Source organism: Cutaneotrichosporon oleaginosum (genome assembly GCF_008065305.1).
Source record: "Cutaneotrichosporon oleaginosum strain ATCC 20508 chromosome Unknown ATCC20508_contig01, whole genome shotgun sequence".
Taxonomy (NCBI): domain Eukaryota; kingdom Fungi; phylum Basidiomycota; class Tremellomycetes; order Trichosporonales; family Trichosporonaceae; genus Cutaneotrichosporon; species Cutaneotrichosporon oleaginosum.
The window spans coordinates 3,534,183-3,554,202 of NW_027072170.1; the positions used below are offsets into that span (position 1 = coordinate 3,534,183).

Genomic DNA, 20,020 nt, shown 5'->3' on the forward strand with positions numbered 1-20,020 from the left:
GCTTCAACGCCGGTGTGTACGGAGACGTACCTGTCATCGGAAGATAATCGGGGAAGAGGGAGCTGGGATGGCCGGGACAGCGCGTTGTAGCATTGCGCAGCCCCAGTTTCGAGTCCAAAGGTAAAGTGTGTGTCCGCCAGCGGGACAGCGGGACGAGCACCTAAGGTCAAGAGGCTTAGCTGCTTTCTGCGGAGCCCATTAGGCCTGACCGCCCACAGCAGCCGGTGCGATTCAAGTTCCACTCCGGGCTTGTCAGGATATGGTTTGTGGTGAATCACGACTCTTCGAGCCATCCGACACAACATTCTCCCCAGGCAGAAGGGAGAGGCATCCCGTGTCCACAAAATGAAAGACGATGCGACAAAAGAAGTGCCCCCACTCAGAATCGAACTGAGGGCTAGAGATTATGAGACTCACGTGTTACCATTACACCATAGGGGCCAAAGACTCTTCAAGAGGAAATTCGGGCTGCACATATGTTCCAAGAGTTGAAAATATACCAAGAACAGTTATCATCCGTGAACGCGTCGCTGGATACGCGCATGCCAGTCAATATGCAGTGCTGCTCGAACTCTTATCTGGCCGTTGTATCCGCGTTGTCAATTTAGCCCTCTTGCGCCGTCGACAATGGCCAGCGCACAGGTGCGCTGCGCGTGCAGGCTCAGGCGGCCCCCGACATGGCGAGAGCATGGCTGCCTGCTCATAGGGCCAGCACTTATTATTTATGTCGGTTCTGGCCGAGCTGAGTCTGTAGATTCTACGTGGTCACATGTACGACATGAGGGGAAATGGTGTGTGGGCAAGAGTGCGGGTTTCGGCGTCCTCCACAGCACCGGCTACTTCGGTGAATGCCTGGCCGAATCACGGCACGGTGAATGCGCAACGCTCTGGGCCATACTTAGCTCAGCGCCTTTCCAGTCTCACCCTCATCGTTTGCCATCATGACTCCCTCACCACAACGAACAGTGACCCGCGAAGAGGTCGCTAAAGTAAGCCCGTCAAACAGCCAAGTTAACGGCAGCACAACAGCGAGGGCGATTTGTGGGTCATCATCGACACGTTTGTGTATGACCTGTCCAAGTTCGCAAAGTTCCACCCGGGCGGTCTGTCCGTGCTCCTTGACGAGGACGTGGCGGGCAAGGATGCAACCACCACTTTCTTCGGTCTGCACGGGATGGATGTCCTCAACAAACCTCAGAACGACAGGATGATCATCGCTCGTATTGAGGGTGAGAAGCCCAAGATCCGCCGTCCTCAGCCCGGAGAACTCTCGCGCGTACCCTACGGCGAGTCGAATTGGCTCGCACCAGCATTTAAGAGCCCGTACTATAATGAATCGCACCACCGTCTGCGCAAAGAGATGCGTGTGTTTGTCGACACTAAGCTCTACCCCGAGGCGCAGGCACACGAGGTCAGCGGCAAGGAGGCGAGTGCTCAGGTTAAGCGCGACATGGCCGAGTCCAAGCTCAACCACATGCGTCTCGGCCCCGGCAAGCATCTTCATGGCTTGACGCTCATGGGTGGCATCAAGGGCGAGGAATTCGACTACTTCCAGTGAGCAAGCCCCCAGTATCCCAGATCGCTGACCGGCAGTGAGCTCGTGGTGATCCAAGAGCTGAGCCGAATTCGGGCCAAGGGGTACTCTACTGGCGCGATGGCTAGCATTTCCATCGGCCTTCCACCTGTCATGAACTTTGGCAAGGAGCCATTGCGGTCGCGCATCATTCGGGAGGTTCTCGAGGGGGAGAAGATGGCCTGCCTATGTATTACGGAAGCGTTTGCAGGGTCCGACGTGTCCGGTATCAAGAGTCGCGCAGTGCGCCAGCCGGACGGCGGCTGGATTCTCAATGGCACCAAGAAGTGGATTACGGGCGGTATGTACGCCGAGTACTTCTCCGTCGCAGCTAAGACGTACGGCGGCGACTGCCCTGACGGGGCCATCTCCATGTTCATCGTGCCCCGAGGTGAGGGCGTCAAAACCAAGTTCATCCCAACGATGTATTCTCCCGCGGCCGGCACAGCGTACATCACCTTTGACAAGGTGCGCATCGAACCCGAGCAGCTGTTGGGCGAGGAGGGCAAGGGCCTGTTCATCGTGCTGTCCAACTTCAACAAGGAGCGGTGGGGGATCATTGCCGGTGCGGCCGCGACTTGCCGCCTCGTCACTCACGAGTGCATCCTGTGGGCAGCGCAACGCGAAGTGTTTGGCAAGAACCTCCTTTCGCAACCTGTCATCCGCCTTAAGCTCGCCGCGATGATCGGCAAGACCGAGGCCGCACAGCATTGGGTGGAAAACATTACCTATCAGATGAACCACATGGACTACAAGACGCAAGCCAAGCACCTGGCTGGCCAGCTCGCATTCCTCAAAATGATGACCACTAAGTGGATGAACGAGGTCATTGACGACGCTGTGCAGATCTTTGGCGGCCGTGCGCTCACCAAGACTGGCACGGGACGCTTCATTGAGCGGGCCCACGCGTCCAAGAAGTTTGAGGCAGTCGGCGGCGGCTCGGAGGAGATTATGGGTGACCTCGGCATGAGGCAACTGTGAGTGGGCGTGTTGGCGACAGTACTAATGCGCAGAATGCGAGACCTGCCTAAGGACCAGAAGTTGTAAGACACACTAACGGATGTTGTAGAAAGTGTAGAGCTCGTATGCAGTATGAAGTATGAAGTTACAATGTCATCTGATGGTAATTACAAGAGGGCGTTTCGCGTTGCCTCCGCCTCGAGGATCTCCACGATGCGCTTAAGACCAGTGTAACCCCGCTTGGCATGTTCAAGGCAGGTCTCTGGCCTCACGGACGACAGGGTGGTGTTAAACACCTCGAGGCTCCACGGACCAGTATATCCGGTGCGCATGACTGCCCGGCAGAACTGAATCACAGGGAGGTACGCACCACGCGTCTCCTCGAGAGGAAACAGGCGATGCCCACGCGACCAAGGAAGTAGTCGAGGTACGCTTGGGTCGGTTGGAGGCGAGAGAGTGCCGTTCATAAACTGCCCGTCGGCGACCTGGACGAGGAAGATTTTGTCCCCCGGCACAGTGGCCACGAGCTCCTTCATGTTGGCCTCGAGAGCAGCATCAACGTCGACTGAGCCGGTCGCGGCACGGCGTCCATCGGCGGCGTATGGGTCAGCCCACTCGAGGGCGAGCGTATTGAAAGAATCGAGGCAGATGCCAAGGTTCGGGCGGCTGGCTGCGCGTACAACAGCCCACACATCTTGCCACCTGCGGCGGTGTGTGCCAAAACTCAGGCCCTCATACATGACTCGGATGGGTGGATCGTAGCGAGCACCCTGATCCGCAAGCCATGCGAGATCCTCTACCGCGGTGGCGAAGTCAGATGTGGAGTGGGGAGCGAGGGCGGTTGTGGAGCATACGAGCAAGAGGTCCGTGCCAAGGTGAGGGAGGAGGGACAGCACACCGGCCGCATGCTTTCGGGAAGCCTCACGCTTGGCAGGGTTGGCCCACCCCTCGAACTGTCGCAGAGGTTGCCAGCAGCTGATGCGCAACCCGTAGGAAGCGGCAAGAGCTCTCAACGATTTGGCCGCAGCGATGTCGATAGCTTGCCCGCCGTGTGCGGACTCAGCGAGGCCTAGATCAGAGGCGTAGCTGTTTTTCCACGCATCCCAGTCCTGGTCGAAGATCTCGACGCTGTCAAAGCCTGCAGTCGCAGCGGCTGCAAGCTTGCGCTCCATCGGGTGGATCGAGGACGAGCCCAGAGACAAGGAGGCGATACCGAGTTCGGGCATGGCTTCAAAGTCAGACACCCTTTGTCGTTGCTTGCTGAACCTACTGTAGGTGATGCTGAGGGAGAGAAGAAATGGACTAGAAGGGGGCCTGAAGGTGGACATGACATGGCGAGATCTTTTAGAGGGTTGTTGTGGTCGGAGCCGCGATTTCCGGAACCTGTGGGGATAAAAGGATATACAGTGGAAGTACACATTGTGCCGAGAATCCATTGATGGCCGCTTCAGAGCAGAGGGCGGCTAACAGCGGACCCCTTGCAGGTGGAGCTGTCTTCGGCCCGGACGGCACAACTCCGGAGTTTGTGGAGCTTGTCCTCATTCTGATTCGACGTAGCTGCCCGTGATGTCTCCAGTCGCTTAGCGGTGCACGGCTTTGTCCTATGCGCTGGCCCCGCCTCATCCGGATGTGCGCGGAAGTGCGTCTGATTTAGCAAGGAAGTAGCAGCTGCATCAGGCCCTCATCTCCTGCTATTGCTTCATCCGACAATACTACGAGGCCATGACTCGCGACGGCAAACGCTCAGTGCTCGTCATGAACGGGCCAAACATTAATCTCATCGGCACTCGTGAGCCAGCAGGTATGCTCTTAACTTTGCAGCGCTGATACAAGTGTACGGCGCCGACACGCTTGATGACGTGGTTGCTGCGGCTCGCAGACAGGCCGCTGAGTTTGGGGGACACATCGATTTCTTTCAAAGCAACTGGGAGGGCGCCCTAATCGACCGAGCACATCAAGCGCGCACAGATGGGACAGACGCGATTGTCATCAACCCTGCGGCACTGACTCATTACAGCATTGCGCTGCGCGACGCGCTCCTCAGCGTGGCAATCCCATACATCGAGGTGCACCTCACCAATATTCACGCACGTGAAGAGTTCCGCCACAAGTCATATCTAAGTGACAAGGCTGCGGGGATCATCGTGAGTTGCCATTGAAGGTCAGTCTGATGTCGAGGTGGGATTTGGCGCCAAGGGCTACGGCATGGCAGTTGACAGCGCGTTTAAGGACACAGCCAAATTCCCCTCCCGCCCAGAGACGATGTAGCCCGTCTCAGGAGCGTTGTAGATTGAAATGTATACTCATAGCTTGTACTCAACTGCTGGATGGAACAGACGTCGGTAGCTGGAGGTGCCCTGTCATGTTGTGTACTACCTTGATGGAATCCAACATGGATGGCCGTGATGGCGCGCAGCGCCCGCAGCTCCTAATGCACATGAAGCATTTAGGTCTGCGTAACCCACCATATCCCCAAAAGTCGGAGGCGGCCGACGGGATTTCTGGTTGCAGGCCATATGCATTGACTCAGCAAGCATCATGCATTGCAATACTCGGCAAGCATCACCTTCGTCTGCCCATCTGCAGCTGTATGCACACTTATCACCTGTAAACAAGTGTTGGCTGTTGACGTTTGACTGCATGGGATTTGCTGATCGGTGCTCGGCGTTGGGGGTGGGCCGGCAACGGCTGTGGCCGAGAGCCGGATACGCCTGGACGCCCGTTGCCGGCTAAGCCCGTTCCCTCCATTAGTTTCTGATATCCGCATCCATTTCTTTCAATCTGCACCTCACACTGTCACCTCCTACTGTCATGCGCCCCTTCAACAAGCCTCCTCCTTCGCTCGGCGAGTCGGCGATCCGCGTCTCGTTCCCAGCTGAGCATGTGCTCCACGTCGCCATCGACCGGCCAGACAAGTTCAACGCGCTGCGTGCTATCGACAGCTTTGCGATGGATGATATCTGGGAGTGGTACGAGAGCGAGCCGAGCCTGCGCTGTGCGATACTGGGGACGACCAACCCGAGAGCATGGTGCGCCGGCGGCGACTTGAAGGAGCTCGTGAGTCGTTTACGAAGCTAGATGCCTGCGTCCACTAGAACGGGACTGACGAGCAGAGCCAGCGCGACGGCCGCAAGGCCGGGAAGTACCTCTGGCCCGACACAGGTCTCGGCGGTCTGGCCAAGCGCTTCTTGCGGTGCGTTGGAAGGGACTGGAGTGTGGACTGACATCAGCAAGCCCGTCATTGCGGCCGTCAACGGCGTGGTCATCGGCGGCGCCGTGGAGATGCTAAGCAACCTCGACGTCGTGATTGCAGGCGAGAGCGCAAAGCTCTCTTTGCCAGAGGCCAAGCGAGGAGTGGCCGCTGCGGGCGGCGGCCTGCCCAGATTCGTCTTCCTCATCGGCAGACAAAAGTGTGAGAGCAAACTGTGTACGGCGAGCTGATATTAGCTGCTGAGCTGCTTATGACCGGCAGGGACATTCCCGCGTGGGAGGCGGAGAAGCTTGGCCTCGTCAACATGGTCGTGCCAGATGACCAGGTGGAGGCCCGTGCGCTTCAGATGGCTAAGGAGACCGCCGCAAACGCCCCGGACTCGGTGCAGCTGTGTCTTTTCGGTAAGTCGCTCATGACGGGTGGGAGCCGGTTTAAAGGTGTACTCCTGATAAGAGAATGATACCCTCCAGACCGAGTTCACGAGAGAGCTGTTGGCGCCAACATTCGAGACGGTCGCTGACCCCAGGCCTCCGTCTTACCGAGGAGGAAATGGGATACCAGCGTATGATGGCACGCTATACTCAGTCCAAGGAGCTCAAGGCGCTGAACACGGGCCCCAACCTCAAGGAGGGACTGCAGGCGTTTATTGAGAAGCGCGCACCTCGGTGGCACGACCCCAAGCTCTAATATACACGGGGCAATCAGTTAGATGGGCATTTGGATGGATTCCGGATCTTGGTTGCGGAAGTATGCGCAATGGGTGCCATGCAAGGCTTGATAAACTGGCACGGATATTGAGGCCAACCTCCTCACCCATCAGGTGTGTCCATGCATGTCACTGTTGCAAATGACATTGGATGTTGGCGGTAAGGAACGCATGCGAGCGTTGATGTGGCGGTGACAGGTGGAGTGGCAAGGCCCTCACCTCATCACATGCAATTACAGTGGGGGACGACCCCGCTCAACTGCCGGCGACTCAGAAGATTTCAGGTACGCGGAATGCGCTGATACGCTCCGCCATGGCATGTCGAGAGGGCGTGATTCAGGCAGGCAGTAGAAGATAAGATTATTGGATGAGCGTGTCGGCCGACACAGATGGCAGGCTTGGCATGCTAGATCGGGTGTACTGTTTTTCTTCGCTGACAGCCGCGCTCCATGTCATGCGAGTTGTGTGAGACGTTGACATCGCACTCTCACACCAGCAGCATGTCCCCAACAACATCGGCGTCGGAGGCGACACCGCTTCTCCCGGTGGACGCCCCGCGTCCGGCACGGTTGGCCCCAGTTCGCCGCCTTCAGCTCATCTCATACCTCATGGTGGCGGCGATGTCGATGCCGAACACATCGCTACTCTACGTGATGCGTACGATGAGTTGCGACGCTTTCGACGCCGACCACCCATTCGAGGGTAAAGGCGACCGATGCCATGCCCCCGATGTCGAGAGCCTGGCCGCGGCCAACACGGCTGCGATGAGCTCGGTGCAGACAATAGGCGGTGAGCAGAGTATTGGGGCGAGCTGACAGCAGGTATCCTGTCAATTTTCGTGACCCAGTTTTGGATCGCGCGCCTCGGAACTAAGACTGCCATGTTCCAGGGCTCGATTTGGAGCTCGATCCGCATGATCACGCATGTTTATGCAATGTACATCGGGGGCGCTACTGGTGTGCGCATCACGATCGCTGCGCAGCTGCTCTGCATCCTCGGCTCGCCCGGAGGCTTCATGCTCGCAACCAACTCGGCGCTGATGGAGACCGTGCCCGCCGCCCAGCGCACGGCCATGTTTGGGATGCTGGGCGGCGCCCAAATGGCAGGATATGGCACTGGCCTCGTCATGGGAGGCACGCTGTATACCTATCTCGGTTTATATGGGCCATTCTTGACGGCATTCGTCATGCTCGTCCTCGTCGTCCTCTTGGGTCTTTCGATCATCCCATATGTCCCGCCCGCGCACAAACGCCCCGGCCCGGACGGCAAGCCGGCCGCTAAACCGAGTGCGCTCAACGCCTTGAAGATGTTCAGGCCCATGAGGGACGCGCAGGGACGCCGTTCATGGACGCTCCTCTGCCTGATCTGTGGCGTCTTCATGGCCTCGCTTGCTACTGGCTACGTTCCAATTGCACTGCAGCTAATGGGCCAGGCGCTCTTCGGCTTTGAGCCGAACATGACGTCGGCCATGCTGGTGAGTCACTGCAATAGCTTGGCTAACAGCAGCTTGGCAACATGGTCATGCGGACCATCTTCCTCATGTTCATCTTCCCGCGCCTCATCGCAGCTGGACGCAGGTGGCTCGCGTCCAAGTTGCCTGTGGAGCCCATCGCCTCGGAAACCGCCAGTGTTCACAGCGCCGGAGAGTCGGAAGCTGAAGAGGACGCATCGCCTCTGGAGCGTAACAATGCCGCCTTCGACATCCACTTCCTCCGCCTCTCAATCCTGGTCGATGCCGTGCTGACGGGAGCCGTTTCCTTCGTTCGCAAAGACTGGCAGCTGTTCGTCGCAGCGGCCATCTTGCCGCTGGCCAGCGGGACCGGCCCAGCAGCCAAGGGCGTGGTCACTGAGCTTGTGGGACCCGAGCACAAGCAGGAGGCCTTGAGCGCCATCGCCCTCGTGGAGAGCATGGCAACCGTGAGCACCGTTGGCCTGTTTGGCTCGGCGTACGCTGCCCTGGCAAAGCAGGGCATGCCGCAAATGGTGTTTGCCGCCAACGCCGCGGTCGCATTCGTCGCATTCAACATCCTGGTACCTGTCCGGTTACGTCCGGTCGCTTAGTGAGGGCTGGGTAGAGAGGTTTAGGATCTCTGTATGGCATGCAGATCTAAGTCCTTACGGAGCCATGATTGACCATGAAGCTCTCACCATGCCTGAGGCACTGTCCAAGCCTCAGATGGAAGAGGGGCTTCGCGCGTGAGGATGCCCCACTCATGCTCGCCGATAATCTTGCGCACCACGTCTGCGCGCCGTAGCTCCACGCCCTGTTCTTCCAGGGGAGCGAGAACGTCGCGCTTCACCAACCTCTGGTCTAAATGCTCCCAGCCCACAAGGGTCGTTGGCGCGGCAAGGCGGTCCAGGACTGCCGCAAGATCGGTGAATGCCCTGTGCGCTGTTTTGTCGTCGACGCTGTCTGAGGCAAGAGGGACCCCGTCAAGCATCTTCTCCGATGAGCATTGGTGTGAGTGGGAGCTTGGCGTCAACACCACGGTCACAGGGTCCAGCTCAGGCCCTTTGGGCGGCACATCGAGCCTGCCCCACTCTCCGCCGCGTCCTGGAAGTCTGAGGTTGAGCACGACCTCTTTCACGCCTGGTGGGTAGTACCGTGGAATTTGAGGGCGGTACTTGACATGCGTGCACTGCTCGAGTGTCGAGAAGAGCACGAGTCGGCGCGCAGGGGGACAGTATGGCGGTCCCCACAGCAGGGTTTTGCGCGCCAATGGGCCAGGTGAATGAGCGTAATATTCATACGTCCTCAGCGTATCCAGGTAGACAGGAAGCTTGAGCGCCTCAGCGCGTAGCCAGCCGCGTAGGTCTAGCGTGCGGGCAGAAGCAAGCGCAGCATGCTCGGGCCATACGGGCCCGAGAGGGCCTGGGCCCCTGCTATTAGCTGGGAGAATGTAGAAGACGCACGAGGTCGCGGAGCGCATCAAAGAGCGCTCGCCGTTATGGAGCGCCGCAGCGGGGTAGATTGTCGAGGATACGCCTTCGAGCACAAGATGGGAGGCCGTCAAATCGTCAACGAGCGCACGGAAGCGGCGGGACGCGGCGCGAAAGGAGGCGAGGACATCAGACGATGCGGCGCGTACCACCTCGTCGATGATGTGCGGAAAGGCCCTGACGTCCAGCACGGGGTAGTCGAGCGTTTGCATTGGTCAGTGAGATGTGGATGCATATCAGTGGTCTTCTGGCAGCATATAATAATGCGCGAGAGGCGAGACAGCCTGCGCGTCTCCGGACAGCTCCAAAACCAGTTGTCTGTCCCCTCGACAACGCCACCGATCTCGGTCCCGGTGGCGCCCGTGTGGTCGTAACTTGTATCCGTGCTGATTCCACCTGTTCCTCTCCACTGGCGTCATGGTGTCTCGGAGTGATGTCACGACCACGACGCGCCAAACCACCGGTGAAATGAAATGCAGGCCCACAACACGATGGAGTCGTGCAAAAGGACTAGCCCGGCACGCTCTCAGGGCATGACGTGCGATTGCCAGCCAAATTCGGCGCCGGGGAGGACATGTGACCGACCATGTGCCGCATTGCAAGCCCGACTGCCCCGACTTCCGAGGGGATTGCATGGAGCCATGCTCCCGAAGTGCTCTGGCGTTTACGACCCGCCGTCAGATCGAGCCCGAGCGGGAGTCCGTCATTTGCACAAAGCACAAAGCAGCGACTCAGCGCTATCCCCGTGCATGGCGCACCAGCTGATCTTACCCCGGGCTGAGAGATGAGGTCGCGCATCAAGTGGTGAGCCCAGGAGGATATTCACTTTAGATTTACACAAGGGTAGAGGAGGTCAAGAGCAAAGCGAGCAAAGAGGAAAGCGACGAGTGTCCTTCTACAGGCCCAGGCTTGAAAGATGGTGTTTGGTTCCGCCAGAGGTTTGGTTCCGTTCATACCTCCACCCGTCTCAACGCGTCATTTCGACTTGGCTTCTCGACGGCTCGCCACCACTTCCCTCACCTACTCCTCCTCATAATGCCCTCGGACCGCTGGGCAAAGCACGACGCCGCCATGGGCGAGCTTTACGAGCGCGTAGAGCGCGAGAAAGCAGAGGCAGACGCCGCCAAGGAGGCCTCAGCTATTGAGCAGGCTCAATACCAGGCACAACTGGAGGCGCAGCGCGCAGCATATCTTGCAAACCCCGCCGCCTCTTCAGAGACTACCCTTGTAGCCGGGCACAGTCACCAGCCAGAGCAGAGTGTTGCGACTCTCCGCCACCGCCAGGCAGACGACTCGGAGAAGGCTGCTGGCGCCTGGGATAAGTTCATCCGCTGGCAGGCCAAGCATTACCGCACCAACCTGCTGGACAAGCCAAAGCCGGGGGCGCCACAGGCCTGACCCCCGATAAGTGATAGTAGAAGCGATTGTGAGTGTGACTGGGTGCGACGCTAATTGACAGAGATCCAAGGGTGTGTCCCTACTCATGTGATGTTACGAGGCCCAACTGAGGGCTGCCCGACGTGCCGCATGAATTGCGGATCCTCAGCTCGGCTATCTCTCGGATGCGCGAATTGCCACGAACGGCGTTGCGGTCAGATTTCATTCCATTCACGTCCGAGAGGCCGAACACGACCGCTTGCGAGCCATTGACCGCGATAGTCAAGTTCGTGTGGCGTGTCGGCCTGGTGAATCAGACTGTCTCATCTTACCAACCTTAACCGCTTGATGTCTCCGACCCTGCGCAGCTGTCCATGCTGCGCAACTTACGCTAAGGCAGGCGATCAAATCAACGATGACATTCCCCACATGCAACACGGATGGTGGCTGGACGTTCCAGACCAATGTCTAACATATAACGTGCTGAGGGCTGGTAACGCTCACGTTCATGACCCGCATCCTAGGTGTCCGTAAACGCCAGTAAGTTTGGGCTCTGCGCCTATCTATGAGGACGGATGGTTGATGCGGCTTCTCCTCTCCCCGCCCCAAGATCGACAGATTACTCCCACTACCTCAGCGCCTTTGTCACTTCTCCGCAGTGGATCGGATAGCACGTGAGCAACAATTCAGAAAAGTGACGGACACGCTGTTCCTCTATTCACCCAACACGGTGGGGATGGCCAAACTTGCGTGGAACGCTGTGGCCACGCTTGTTCGGGCATGCGGGGTGTGTTCCGGTTGGGCGGCATTCCGCGGATTCTTAAGGCAATACGACTACCCATCAGTGCAGTCAACGAGTGGACGTATTCTATTCTAGTGCACGGCGATAAGGACCCTTGCTCCGCCGCTCGGCCGATCCACCGCCAATCTCAAGCACCCTCCGATGCTTACCGTCTTGCTGCGCGTGGGGCCACCTTGCGCCACGCGCAATTCGAGCTCTCTCCGGCCAGTGGCCCGCACAAGATGTCCCGGATACCTGGGGCACCAGAGCAGGAGACTCGAGGCCACCTAAATCAATCGCGACTGTCCTGGTCACATGCTGTTGTCGCAATAGGTCACTTGCGCGACCAGCTGTGGGAGCGCCAGTGTCGCGCGTCGAATTGGACATAAAAAGCTCAGAGCACGTTTCATTTCCATCCCCTCCATCGACCACACCATCATGGCCGGAGGTGGTGTCAAGAAGCCGATCAATATCTTCCGCCTTGGCGACCTGGGCGAGCCCAAGGGCGTCTTCAACTGGCGCTTATGGTTCTCTGTCTTCTCCTTCAGCATTCTCGGCGCCGCCCGCGGCATCGACGAGGGGCTCATCACCGGCGCCTTCAACTCAAAGCATTTCCAGCACCTCATCCACTACGACACGATGTCTGCCAGTGCGAAGGCCGATCTCAAGGGCAACATCTCGTCCATGGTTCTTCTCGGGTCGATCGCAGGTTCACTGTTGTGCGTGCTCTCGGTAGTCGGACTAACGCCAGCGCGTTTGTCGTCTGCGACCGTATCGGCCGTCTCTGGGCTACGCGACAGCTCGTCATGTGGTGGGCCTTCGGTATATCTCTCTTCATGGGCTCTAACGGTAACCTGGGTGAGCGTTGGCCTAAGATGCCCCCCTAATCTTCAGGAATGATCTATTCCGGCCGCTTCATCGCAGGTATAGGCATCGGGATGACAGCAGTAGTTGGCCCACTTTACCTTGCTGAGATCGCTCCCGCGTCTGTCCGTGGCCTGTGCACCTGCATGTTCACCGGCATGGTGTACCTTGGAATCAACGTTGCCTACTTCACCAACTTCGGTATGCAGAGGAACTACCCGAATGGCGCTGTGCGTTGGCTGGTCCCGACGTCTATCCACCTTTGGTTCGCTTCCGCAATCTTCATTCTCTCGTGGTTCCAGCACGAGTCGCCGCGGTACTTGGTCATGCGGGGTCGGGTTGCCCAGGCCCAGAAAGTTATGTCTCGGCTCCGCCGCCAGGCTGAAGACTCAGAGTACATACGCCGCGAGATTGCTTCAATTGTTCATGCCCACGACCTCGAGGTTGAGGCAACTCGGGGCATGAATGTCTGGCAGGCAATCAAAAAGACTCTATCCAACAAGCAATACCTTTTCCGCCTCTACCTTACCACATCAGTCCAGTTTCTCTCCCAGTGGTCCGGTGCCGGATCCATCACCATCTACGCACCCGACTTATTCGAGCTCCTGGGCGTCCAGGGCACGAACCTTGGTCTGCTAGTTACCGCTGTCTTTGGTCTCATCAAGCTTTGTGCCGCCGTTTTTTGTGCTCTCTTCCTGGTCGACGTCATCGGCCGCAAGCGCTCGCTCTTGATCGGTATCTCGCTTCAAATCATCTCAATCGCTTTTGTCTCCGGGTTCCTCTCGGCCTTCCCATCGATGGGCAGCGAGGACTACGTTTTGCCTGACCGGTACAAGGCCGTTTCTCGAGTCGCTATCGCCATGATCTACGTGTCTGGCTGCGGCTGGGCGCTGGGCTGGAACTCGATGCAGTACCTCCTCACTGCTGAGATCTTCCCCCTCAACATCCGTGCCGTCGCCACGTCGTGGGCTATGATGCTCCATTTTATTAACCAGTGGGCGAGCGCTCGCGCTGTCCCCACGCTCCTGCTGGACGTCAGGCATGGCGGCATCACCCCAGCTGGGACATTCTGGAGCTTCACTTGCGTCACCATCATCGGCGGCGCCTGGGTATGGTTCTTTGTTCCCGAGACCGCGGGCTATTCGCTTGAGGCTATGGACGAGCTCTTCAAGCTGCCGTGGTACAAGATCGGCCGCTACGGGAACAGATTTGCAGCTGAGAGGGCGGAGCGCCGCCCTATTAGCCCAGAGTTAGAGGAAAAGGACGAGGACGCCCAGATTGACATCGAGACCGCCCGCAAAGCCCAGCACAACACCCTGGTGTAGCTCAAATCGCGTTTTCGTATCCTCTGCTTTACTGGACTAATGACTGGGATAAACAAACCACTTGGGGAGATGAATCGAAAGACAATGGTCCGACTATCATGCCTTAGACAAAGCATCATCAGAGTGTAGATGCTACAGTACCTAGTGGAAGTGCGTACGTGGCAACAGACACAGGCGTGGCTTATCCTCGCTTCTGATTTTGCCTGGTAAGCATAATGACGTGGGCACAACCCGGGATCCTCGCGTTCATTCTCGTTCGCGGAGCAATGCCTGCGTGTATCTTCAGCTATCTCATCGTGCGCAATATGACCCTGCAGAATGTCACTACAAATCTTGTATGCTATGCTGAAGCTAATCAATTTTATGAATATAATCCAGTGTTCTATCCTGCAAAAGCCCAAGCGGAGCTGCGAGCAGCGAAAACGGCTCAGTCGAACAGGTCTGGCTGCCGGAAGGGCTGCATGGTGCTGACAGGCGCAGGGGCTGGCGAGGCCGGCGGCGATAGGGACCCCCGGCTCATGTGTTTCCGAGGAGGTGGCAATGGCCCGGTCCGGGGAGGGGAAGTGGGTGGGCTGGGCCAACCTGGTGGGAGGCTGTCAACCGTATCAGAGCTGGGCGACGAGAGCGCGGATCGCGCCCTCGAGCCGACCGTGCCAGCACTCGCTGCTACACCCATGGTGCTGATCGTCGCAAAACTGTGCCCGGGCGGGATGGTGCGCGGCATCTCGGTGATGGGCGGCAAGCTCGACTGTGAGGGAATGGAGGTGTGTGATCCAGAGAAATGATGGTACGGCGTTGGGGTGAACTTCGACACCTCGTCATGTGGAAGGATAGGCGCACCAAATTCGCCCACTGGAGGGGTTACTGGTGTGTTGCCCGCTGTGCTGTCGTACGTCTGCATCGATGTGTGCCGACTTGACGATTTGTCTGCGCTCAAGGTTGGCGGCCTGGCGTCAGCTCAACACAAGCTCAAACCCACAGTAGCTCGAGATCCTTGCTTCCCCGACTTCCCTGCGAACCGAGAGCTGCTGTACCGAAGAACGGCTGCCAACTCCCTGGCCGGTCGCGCGAGCTTGACGTCGCCTTGTACATCGCCTGTTGCCGACTATGATCAGACGTGTTATGCAGTGCACCTACCTGCGCGCATTGCGCTTCCGGCGCCGCAGGCAGAAGAGTATCACAGCGATGGCAGCCAGTGCGGCGAGACCTGCGACTACACCGCCTGCGATCGCGCCCGCGTTGCTCTTCTTGCCCCCGCTGGCGGCGCTGGTGCCGTTGTCGCCGTCGCTGCCTACGCCGTTGGCGACGTTAGGGCCTCTTGCAGCGCTTGTCGAGGCCCCAGCTGCTCCAGGAGAGTTAGTGTTGGTGCCCGCCCCAGTAGTTGGTTGAACCCCCATACCATTCGTTGCAGAGCCGCTTGCGATGGATCCCGGAGCGCTCGAGCCATTGGGTGTGTCGCTGCAAGCGTCAGTTGTCAAACGCATGTACCAACTTACGAGGCTTTCGAAGAGTACACCCGGGCCTTGTTAAGACACACTATACCAAATCCTAGGCTTCTCAGCCGCACAGTATATTGTTGCCCGGGATCCAAAGGAGTGAAGTACAGAATTTCCGGTGCAGAGCTTTCCCATGTATTAAACGCAGTGCGCTCATATGTCTGCACAGCGTTTGGCGGTTCGGGATCCACCTCAACTTTGAACCGGCCGTGCTGGTGTCCTACTGGACCCCAGAGTTCGAGAAACGCGGACGAGCTGGGCACGGTCAACTCAGCTGCTTGATCGGCCGATCCGGAGCAAATTCCTGCTACTGCGACCTCGTATCCGGAGTTGACGCCCCACGCCCCGGCGTTGATGGGGCCCCCGTCGAGGGCAAACAAGTCGATATATTGCACGCGGTCGATACTGTCGCTGCCATGTGATGAGCATAAGGGAACTCCACTCGTCCACTTACGCCTCGGAGGTAATGGTCGTGGTTACAACAATCTGGTTGACGGATATCACGCCAGTCCATTGAGATGGCAATGTGAAGGCGGCGCGATGGAGTCCAGGTCTAAGGTTTGCCGCTGAGGCAAGCGCTCCACCTTCAGTTGCTGCTGTGGCCGAAACGCCGTCGACCTGAAGCGTGTACGAGGTACTTTGGGATTCCCCGTAAAAGGCTATCCCGGTCCCAGCGAAATCGATATCGACGTGTGCACCTGACCGAGACGTTGTATGGGCCGATGATCCCATTCCCGTCGAGCCCGGACCCCAACTTGCCCAGCTAGATTCCGAGTACGTGATGTTCCACGCCTTGTCAGGCGTCTTTGCCAAGGTTGGCGAGTCATTCGGCATCCCGGGTGAAGGGAACCAATCGATAGCTGGCGACTGGTCGGAGAGAACAACTTGAAACGGCAGCTTGTTTAGCGCAGCAGCGAGCCCAGGGAGAGACATCAACGCTGCGACCGCCATCGTGTTGGCTCGGATGGACGAGGTGGCCCGCATGGCGAAGATAGCAGAAAGGAGGGGCAACTGGAGTTAAAGAATTGTCGACCAAGGCGCCAATCGTCGCCTAGTACCCCACTGAAAGAAATACGGGAGCTCGCTCTGCGTGTCACAGCTCTTCTAAGAGAGCTTTGCCGCGCGAGGGAGCCGCTCTGGGAGTACGAAGCAGCGATGGAGGTGAGATGGTATGAAATGACAGAATGAGATGCAGTGAGAACTGGGTCAGCAGCGTGACGTTCCTCATGCACACGAATTCCTTTCTCGGCGAGCGTATGAGGGCATGTGGGTAAGCTGGTTCGTTTATTGCGAGGTTGGGAGCTCAGCATTGGCGGGTGCGCATGACAAAGTGAGCAGAGGAAAGTGACGATTGCTGCGCGGAACGAGATCCCTGATGTACCAGTTACGGCATTACTTTCCTCTTGCCATGTTGAGACGCGCGACACTGGGGCCAGACAGCGATCGACAGGGCTGTTCCAAGCCAGGAAGAGGGAGCCATGCAGTTGTATGCGACGGAGGCATCTTCGTAGGATATGTGCAGTAGGGAAGTGAGGCCCGATGAGGGAGATGGCAAAGGGTAGGGAGGGGGACGTTTCTCGTCTCAGATGGCAGGTACCGAGTCGGGCTATACGGGTACCATCGATGGACGCCAGCCATCACGGCTCCTTCGGGTGACTTTGACCAAACCTAATGATACTCCTGAAACAGTGGGATGGTGGCAACATTAGAATGCATTGATACTGCGATCATGGTTGCTCCCCGTAATCCGACCTCATTCTACCCCACGCGACAATGATGATCTCCGCACCATTTAGTCTTTCTGAGATATGCCTTGTCCTCGGGCCACTTCCACCGGCGCGTATGAAGGAGAGCGTTATCCGCAGACGGAGCCCTCTGCGCTGTGCGCTCACCGCCTCAGGAACTCGACCTCGTGTGCAGCGACGTTCCGGCACCTGACACCGGGCTGGTACTCAAAGTCGTCGAAGTACGCGTTTGTGTGCTGCACAATCTGCTGAGCGGAGATCGTAGTTCCACCGAACTCGGCATCCTCGGTCGTGTGTGCATCGCGTGGCACAGTCACGGCGTATCCGCGGACGGCGGCGCTTTGAGCCGTTGTGCGGACACAATAATCGCTCTGAGCACCTACCAGCACGAGGTGGCGCACACCGCGCGCATGCAGCTCCTCCTCGAGCTCGGGGGCGGTGAAGCTGTCCCGAAAGCGCTTGTAAACGCGCACCTCGTCGTCCAGAGGTTCGGGGAGGCCGGGTGCGAGGCCCCACTCCTTCGAGTCGCGAGCGAGACCGCCGTCTTCGTGCTGCACCCAAACAACGGGGGCGCCGGCATCACGCGCGCGGCTTACGAGCGAGGATATGCGCGAGATGACGCCCTTCACGTCAACACATGTGGCTACCACGCCGACCTGCACGTTGATGACCACGAGAGCTGTGTGGGATCGGCGCGATGGGGACGGAGATCGCGAGCGTCCGTTCATGAGCGGGTGCATGAGGAAGGGGTGCCGAGGCTTGATGCGAGGTGGTGAGGGAGAGGGCATATTGTGCGCTGGATGAGGTGATAACAATAGCAGGAAGGCGAGGATCGCCGTTGATAAAGAAACTGCAGATCTCCGTGGCGCACATGGAGGCATTCTGGAAATTGTGGTGTGGAAGTCCACGACGTCATAGCTAATGTCCAAGCTCCGGCCGCCCTGGCAGAGCGCGGATTCACATGTCCACATGCTCACTGGTTCCGTACTTCAACGGTGAACCCCTCATCGCATCCTCGGTCTGTCAACGGGCAGTGACAGCGTTCACTGGCGCAACTGATGTAGGTCCGCCCAGATGGGATCAGCACAACCTGCCGGTCCGCGACGCCCTGCCTCTCGGCTTTGGAGTTTGAGAGAGAGATTACGCGTGTCGTCATTCTGCGCTGATTGAAGTTGTCCATTCCGAGCAGTCCAGTATTGTTCTCGGAAGGGACAACTTCTGAGGGTCTGAGGCGTTTCGAAGGGGACAACGCCGCTGCCACCCCAGCTGTGTCCCTACTTGTAATGCCAAGGCAGAATGCAGTGTGATCATGGCCGCTAAGCGACTTGGTCTGGCTCCAGAACATCGGAACCCCTCACCTCCTGCCGTCAAGCTCAGACATTGATCGATGGCTCAATGTCGATCTTCTCTGGCTTCAAATGCATCTCCCACCTCGATGGCTACAACCACACATCTACTTTATAGCAACTGAATGACACCCTGGACGCCTTAGTTACGCAGATGCAACCACCTCCTTGGGCACGAAGAAGGGGCACTTGCCACCTTGCGCCCGCTCGCGCATCTCCGCGGCATTCTTAAGCGTGATCTCGACGCCCTGGTGGTACAGCCTCTCGGGACCGAGACGCGAGTTGATGTATCCGTCGGGTGTGAATTTAGGGAGACCGGGCGTGCCGAGGCCAAGTGCGCCCATGCGTGCGCCGTCCGGCTTGGTGTACCACGGCTCAAAGATGTATCCGTCGCGCACAATCTGGGGGTGGCCGGCGTCAGGTGCTTTCTCGCCCCCGTCAGTGGGGCCAGCGAAGGCACAGCGTACACTCGTCTTCACGTGCGGCGGCGGGCTCATGCGTGGGAACAGGAGGTTGCCACACACCAAGCCCTTGAGACGCAACAGGCGCGGCACGAACCAGTACATCCACGCGGGAGGCTTCTCCCATCCAAAAGCCTGCAGCATGTGGTCGTCGAGAAGCACTAAGCTCATGCGTTTGCCGAGCGGCCACATGAAGCGGGGCATGTCTTTGAGCAGCACGCTGAAAGTCGAGTTGCCGACCTGCGCATTACGGGGATCGTACACCATGGCCCGCTTGCCGTACGCAGTTGTCCACTCCAAAAGCTCGGCGCGTGTAGGGGGAATGTTCTCGATGCCCATGCGGGCCCCGATCTCGCGCCAGTGGACATAACTAACATCAGCATGGCGCTTACGAGTCGGCCGGAGAATCACGATGCACGTTGTGTCTATCCGATCCGTGCATAACTCACCGCGCCTCCTTCTCAAGCTCGTTGAGTGGGCGATAGTCAAACTTCTCGGCGAAGTAGTAGGGCTCGAAAACGAATAATGCCAGCGTAAACAGCTTGTCGTCACGGCCGATGAGGTTGCCGTACCGCCCATGCAGCCAGTTCATGCGCGCAAGAGCAATGCTCCCACGCTCAGTGTCGACACCAGCTACACTATGGCTCTCGCCCCCGCCGCTGAACTCATTGATGAAGATACCCGTGTCCTCAGCGCGGCGACCCGCACTCGCGTCGGTCGACAGCTGTCCCGACTTGCACAGGACGGCGGAGATTGTGGGGATGGCATACGTTTTGAAGAGTGCGAAGGAAAGGGCGACCGTAACCGTCCAGGGCATTTCCTTACGGTCAGCACGGGAGGTCGTTGCGCATCGCCGAGAAGCTCGATCCAGTAATGATCGAGATTGTTCAACATCCACTGCTCACCACCGCCACCGCGAGACAACTTACTAAGAACGACGAGTACTTGGAAATCTCCTCGGCCTCGTGATAGGTCATTTTGCTCATGTCGTCGAGGAGGTAGGCGTACTTCTCCATCATGGCATCGCGTTGGGCGAAGCGCACCTTGCGGACGGCTTTGATGCGACGGACCACGAGCGATGCCACAACGGCAACGAACGCGGCGGCGTACAAGAAATATAGCAGCAGCGACATTAGGTGGTAGATGTGAGGATGGGAAAGTGAGTGAGATGAAGGCAATGGATGGTGACACGGATGTCGCATTGTCCTTGTTCAATCAATATGCCGGCGACCGGC

General features: G+C 58.2%; 11 protein-coding genes across 11 annotated transcripts; 6 read left to right on the forward strand and 5 right to left on the reverse strand.

The window, feature by feature from the left end:
* Window positions 1-941: 941 nt before the first annotated feature.
* COLE_01422 (uncharacterized protein) lies at window positions 942-2,620 on the forward strand (the record flags this gene model as incomplete). Its single annotated transcript, XM_018426253.2, has 4 exons — window positions 942-989; window positions 1,022-1,554; window positions 1,594-2,550; window positions 2,587-2,620. 4 exons carry the CDS (start codon window positions 942-944, stop codon window positions 2,618-2,620), a joined length of 1,572 nt encoding a protein of 523 aa, XP_018282892.1.
* Window positions 2,621-2,700: 80 nt separating this feature from the next.
* COLE_01423 (uncharacterized protein) lies at window positions 2,701-3,705 on the reverse strand (the record flags this gene model as incomplete). Its single annotated transcript, XM_018420099.2, has 1 exon — window positions 2,701-3,705. The coding sequence occupies one exon, from the start codon at window positions 3,703-3,705 to the stop codon at window positions 2,701-2,703; it is 1,005 nt and encodes a 334-aa protein (XP_018282891.2).
* A 550-nt stretch (window positions 3,706-4,255) lies between these two features.
* On the forward strand, window positions 4,256-4,801 carry COLE_01424 (uncharacterized protein; the record flags this gene model as incomplete). Its single annotated transcript, XM_018421646.2, has 3 exons — window positions 4,256-4,334; window positions 4,367-4,677; window positions 4,712-4,801. 3 exons carry the CDS (start codon window positions 4,256-4,258, stop codon window positions 4,799-4,801), a joined length of 480 nt encoding a protein of 159 aa, XP_018282890.1.
* A 543-nt stretch (window positions 4,802-5,344) lies between these two features.
* On the forward strand, window positions 5,345-6,431 carry COLE_01425 (uncharacterized protein; the record flags this gene model as incomplete). The annotated part of the gene is made up of 5 exons (XM_018421062.2): window positions 5,345-5,590; window positions 5,647-5,726; window positions 5,764-5,945; window positions 5,981-6,145; window positions 6,271-6,431. 5 exons carry the CDS (start codon window positions 5,345-5,347, stop codon window positions 6,429-6,431), a joined length of 834 nt encoding a protein of 277 aa, XP_018282889.1.
* Window positions 6,432-6,950: 519 nt separating this feature from the next.
* COLE_01426 (uncharacterized protein) lies at window positions 6,951-8,511 on the forward strand (the record flags this gene model as incomplete). The annotated part of the gene is made up of 3 exons (XM_018421645.2): window positions 6,951-7,239; window positions 7,272-7,924; window positions 7,957-8,511. The coding sequence occupies 3 exons, from the start codon at window positions 6,951-6,953 to the stop codon at window positions 8,509-8,511; spliced, it is 1,497 nt and encodes a 498-aa protein (XP_018282888.1).
* An 83-nt stretch (window positions 8,512-8,594) lies between these two features.
* On the reverse strand, window positions 8,595-9,380 carry COLE_01427 (uncharacterized protein; the record flags this gene model as incomplete). The annotated part of the gene is made up of 1 exon (XM_065626145.1): window positions 8,595-9,380. One exon carries the CDS (start codon window positions 9,378-9,380, stop codon window positions 8,595-8,597), a length of 786 nt encoding a protein of 261 aa, XP_065482639.1.
* Window positions 9,381-10,425: 1,045 nt separating this feature from the next.
* On the forward strand, window positions 10,426-10,788 carry COLE_01428 (uncharacterized protein; the record flags this gene model as incomplete). The annotated part of the gene is made up of 1 exon (XM_018419398.2): window positions 10,426-10,788. The coding sequence occupies one exon, from the start codon at window positions 10,426-10,428 to the stop codon at window positions 10,786-10,788; it is 363 nt and encodes a 120-aa protein (XP_018282886.1).
* A 1,198-nt stretch (window positions 10,789-11,986) lies between these two features.
* Window positions 11,987-13,737, forward strand: COLE_01429 (uncharacterized protein; the record flags this gene model as incomplete). Its single annotated transcript, XM_018420115.1, has 3 exons — window positions 11,987-12,267; window positions 12,300-12,406; window positions 12,443-13,737. The coding sequence occupies 3 exons, from the start codon at window positions 11,987-11,989 to the stop codon at window positions 13,735-13,737; spliced, it is 1,683 nt and encodes a 560-aa protein (XP_018282885.1).
* Window positions 13,738-14,164: 427 nt separating this feature from the next.
* Window positions 14,165-16,067, reverse strand: COLE_01430 (uncharacterized protein; the record flags this gene model as incomplete). The annotated part of the gene is made up of 6 exons (XM_018421644.2): window positions 14,165-14,684; window positions 14,717-14,842; window positions 14,875-15,082; window positions 15,137-15,195; window positions 15,234-15,644; window positions 15,688-16,067. The coding sequence occupies 6 exons, from the start codon at window positions 16,065-16,067 to the stop codon at window positions 14,165-14,167; spliced, it is 1,704 nt and encodes a 567-aa protein (XP_018282884.1).
* A 1,054-nt stretch (window positions 16,068-17,121) lies between these two features.
* COLE_01431 (uncharacterized protein) lies at window positions 17,122-17,766 on the reverse strand (the record flags this gene model as incomplete). Its single annotated transcript, XM_018421643.2, has 1 exon — window positions 17,122-17,766. The coding sequence occupies one exon, from the start codon at window positions 17,764-17,766 to the stop codon at window positions 17,122-17,124; it is 645 nt and encodes a 214-aa protein (XP_018282883.1).
* Window positions 17,767-18,470: 704 nt separating this feature from the next.
* On the reverse strand, window positions 18,471-19,918 carry COLE_01432 (uncharacterized protein; the record flags this gene model as incomplete). Its single annotated transcript, XM_018420125.1, has 3 exons — window positions 18,471-19,155; window positions 19,235-19,605; window positions 19,715-19,918. 3 exons carry the CDS (start codon window positions 19,916-19,918, stop codon window positions 18,471-18,473), a joined length of 1,260 nt encoding a protein of 419 aa, XP_018282882.1.
* Between the last annotated feature and the right edge of the window lie 102 nt (window positions 19,919-20,020).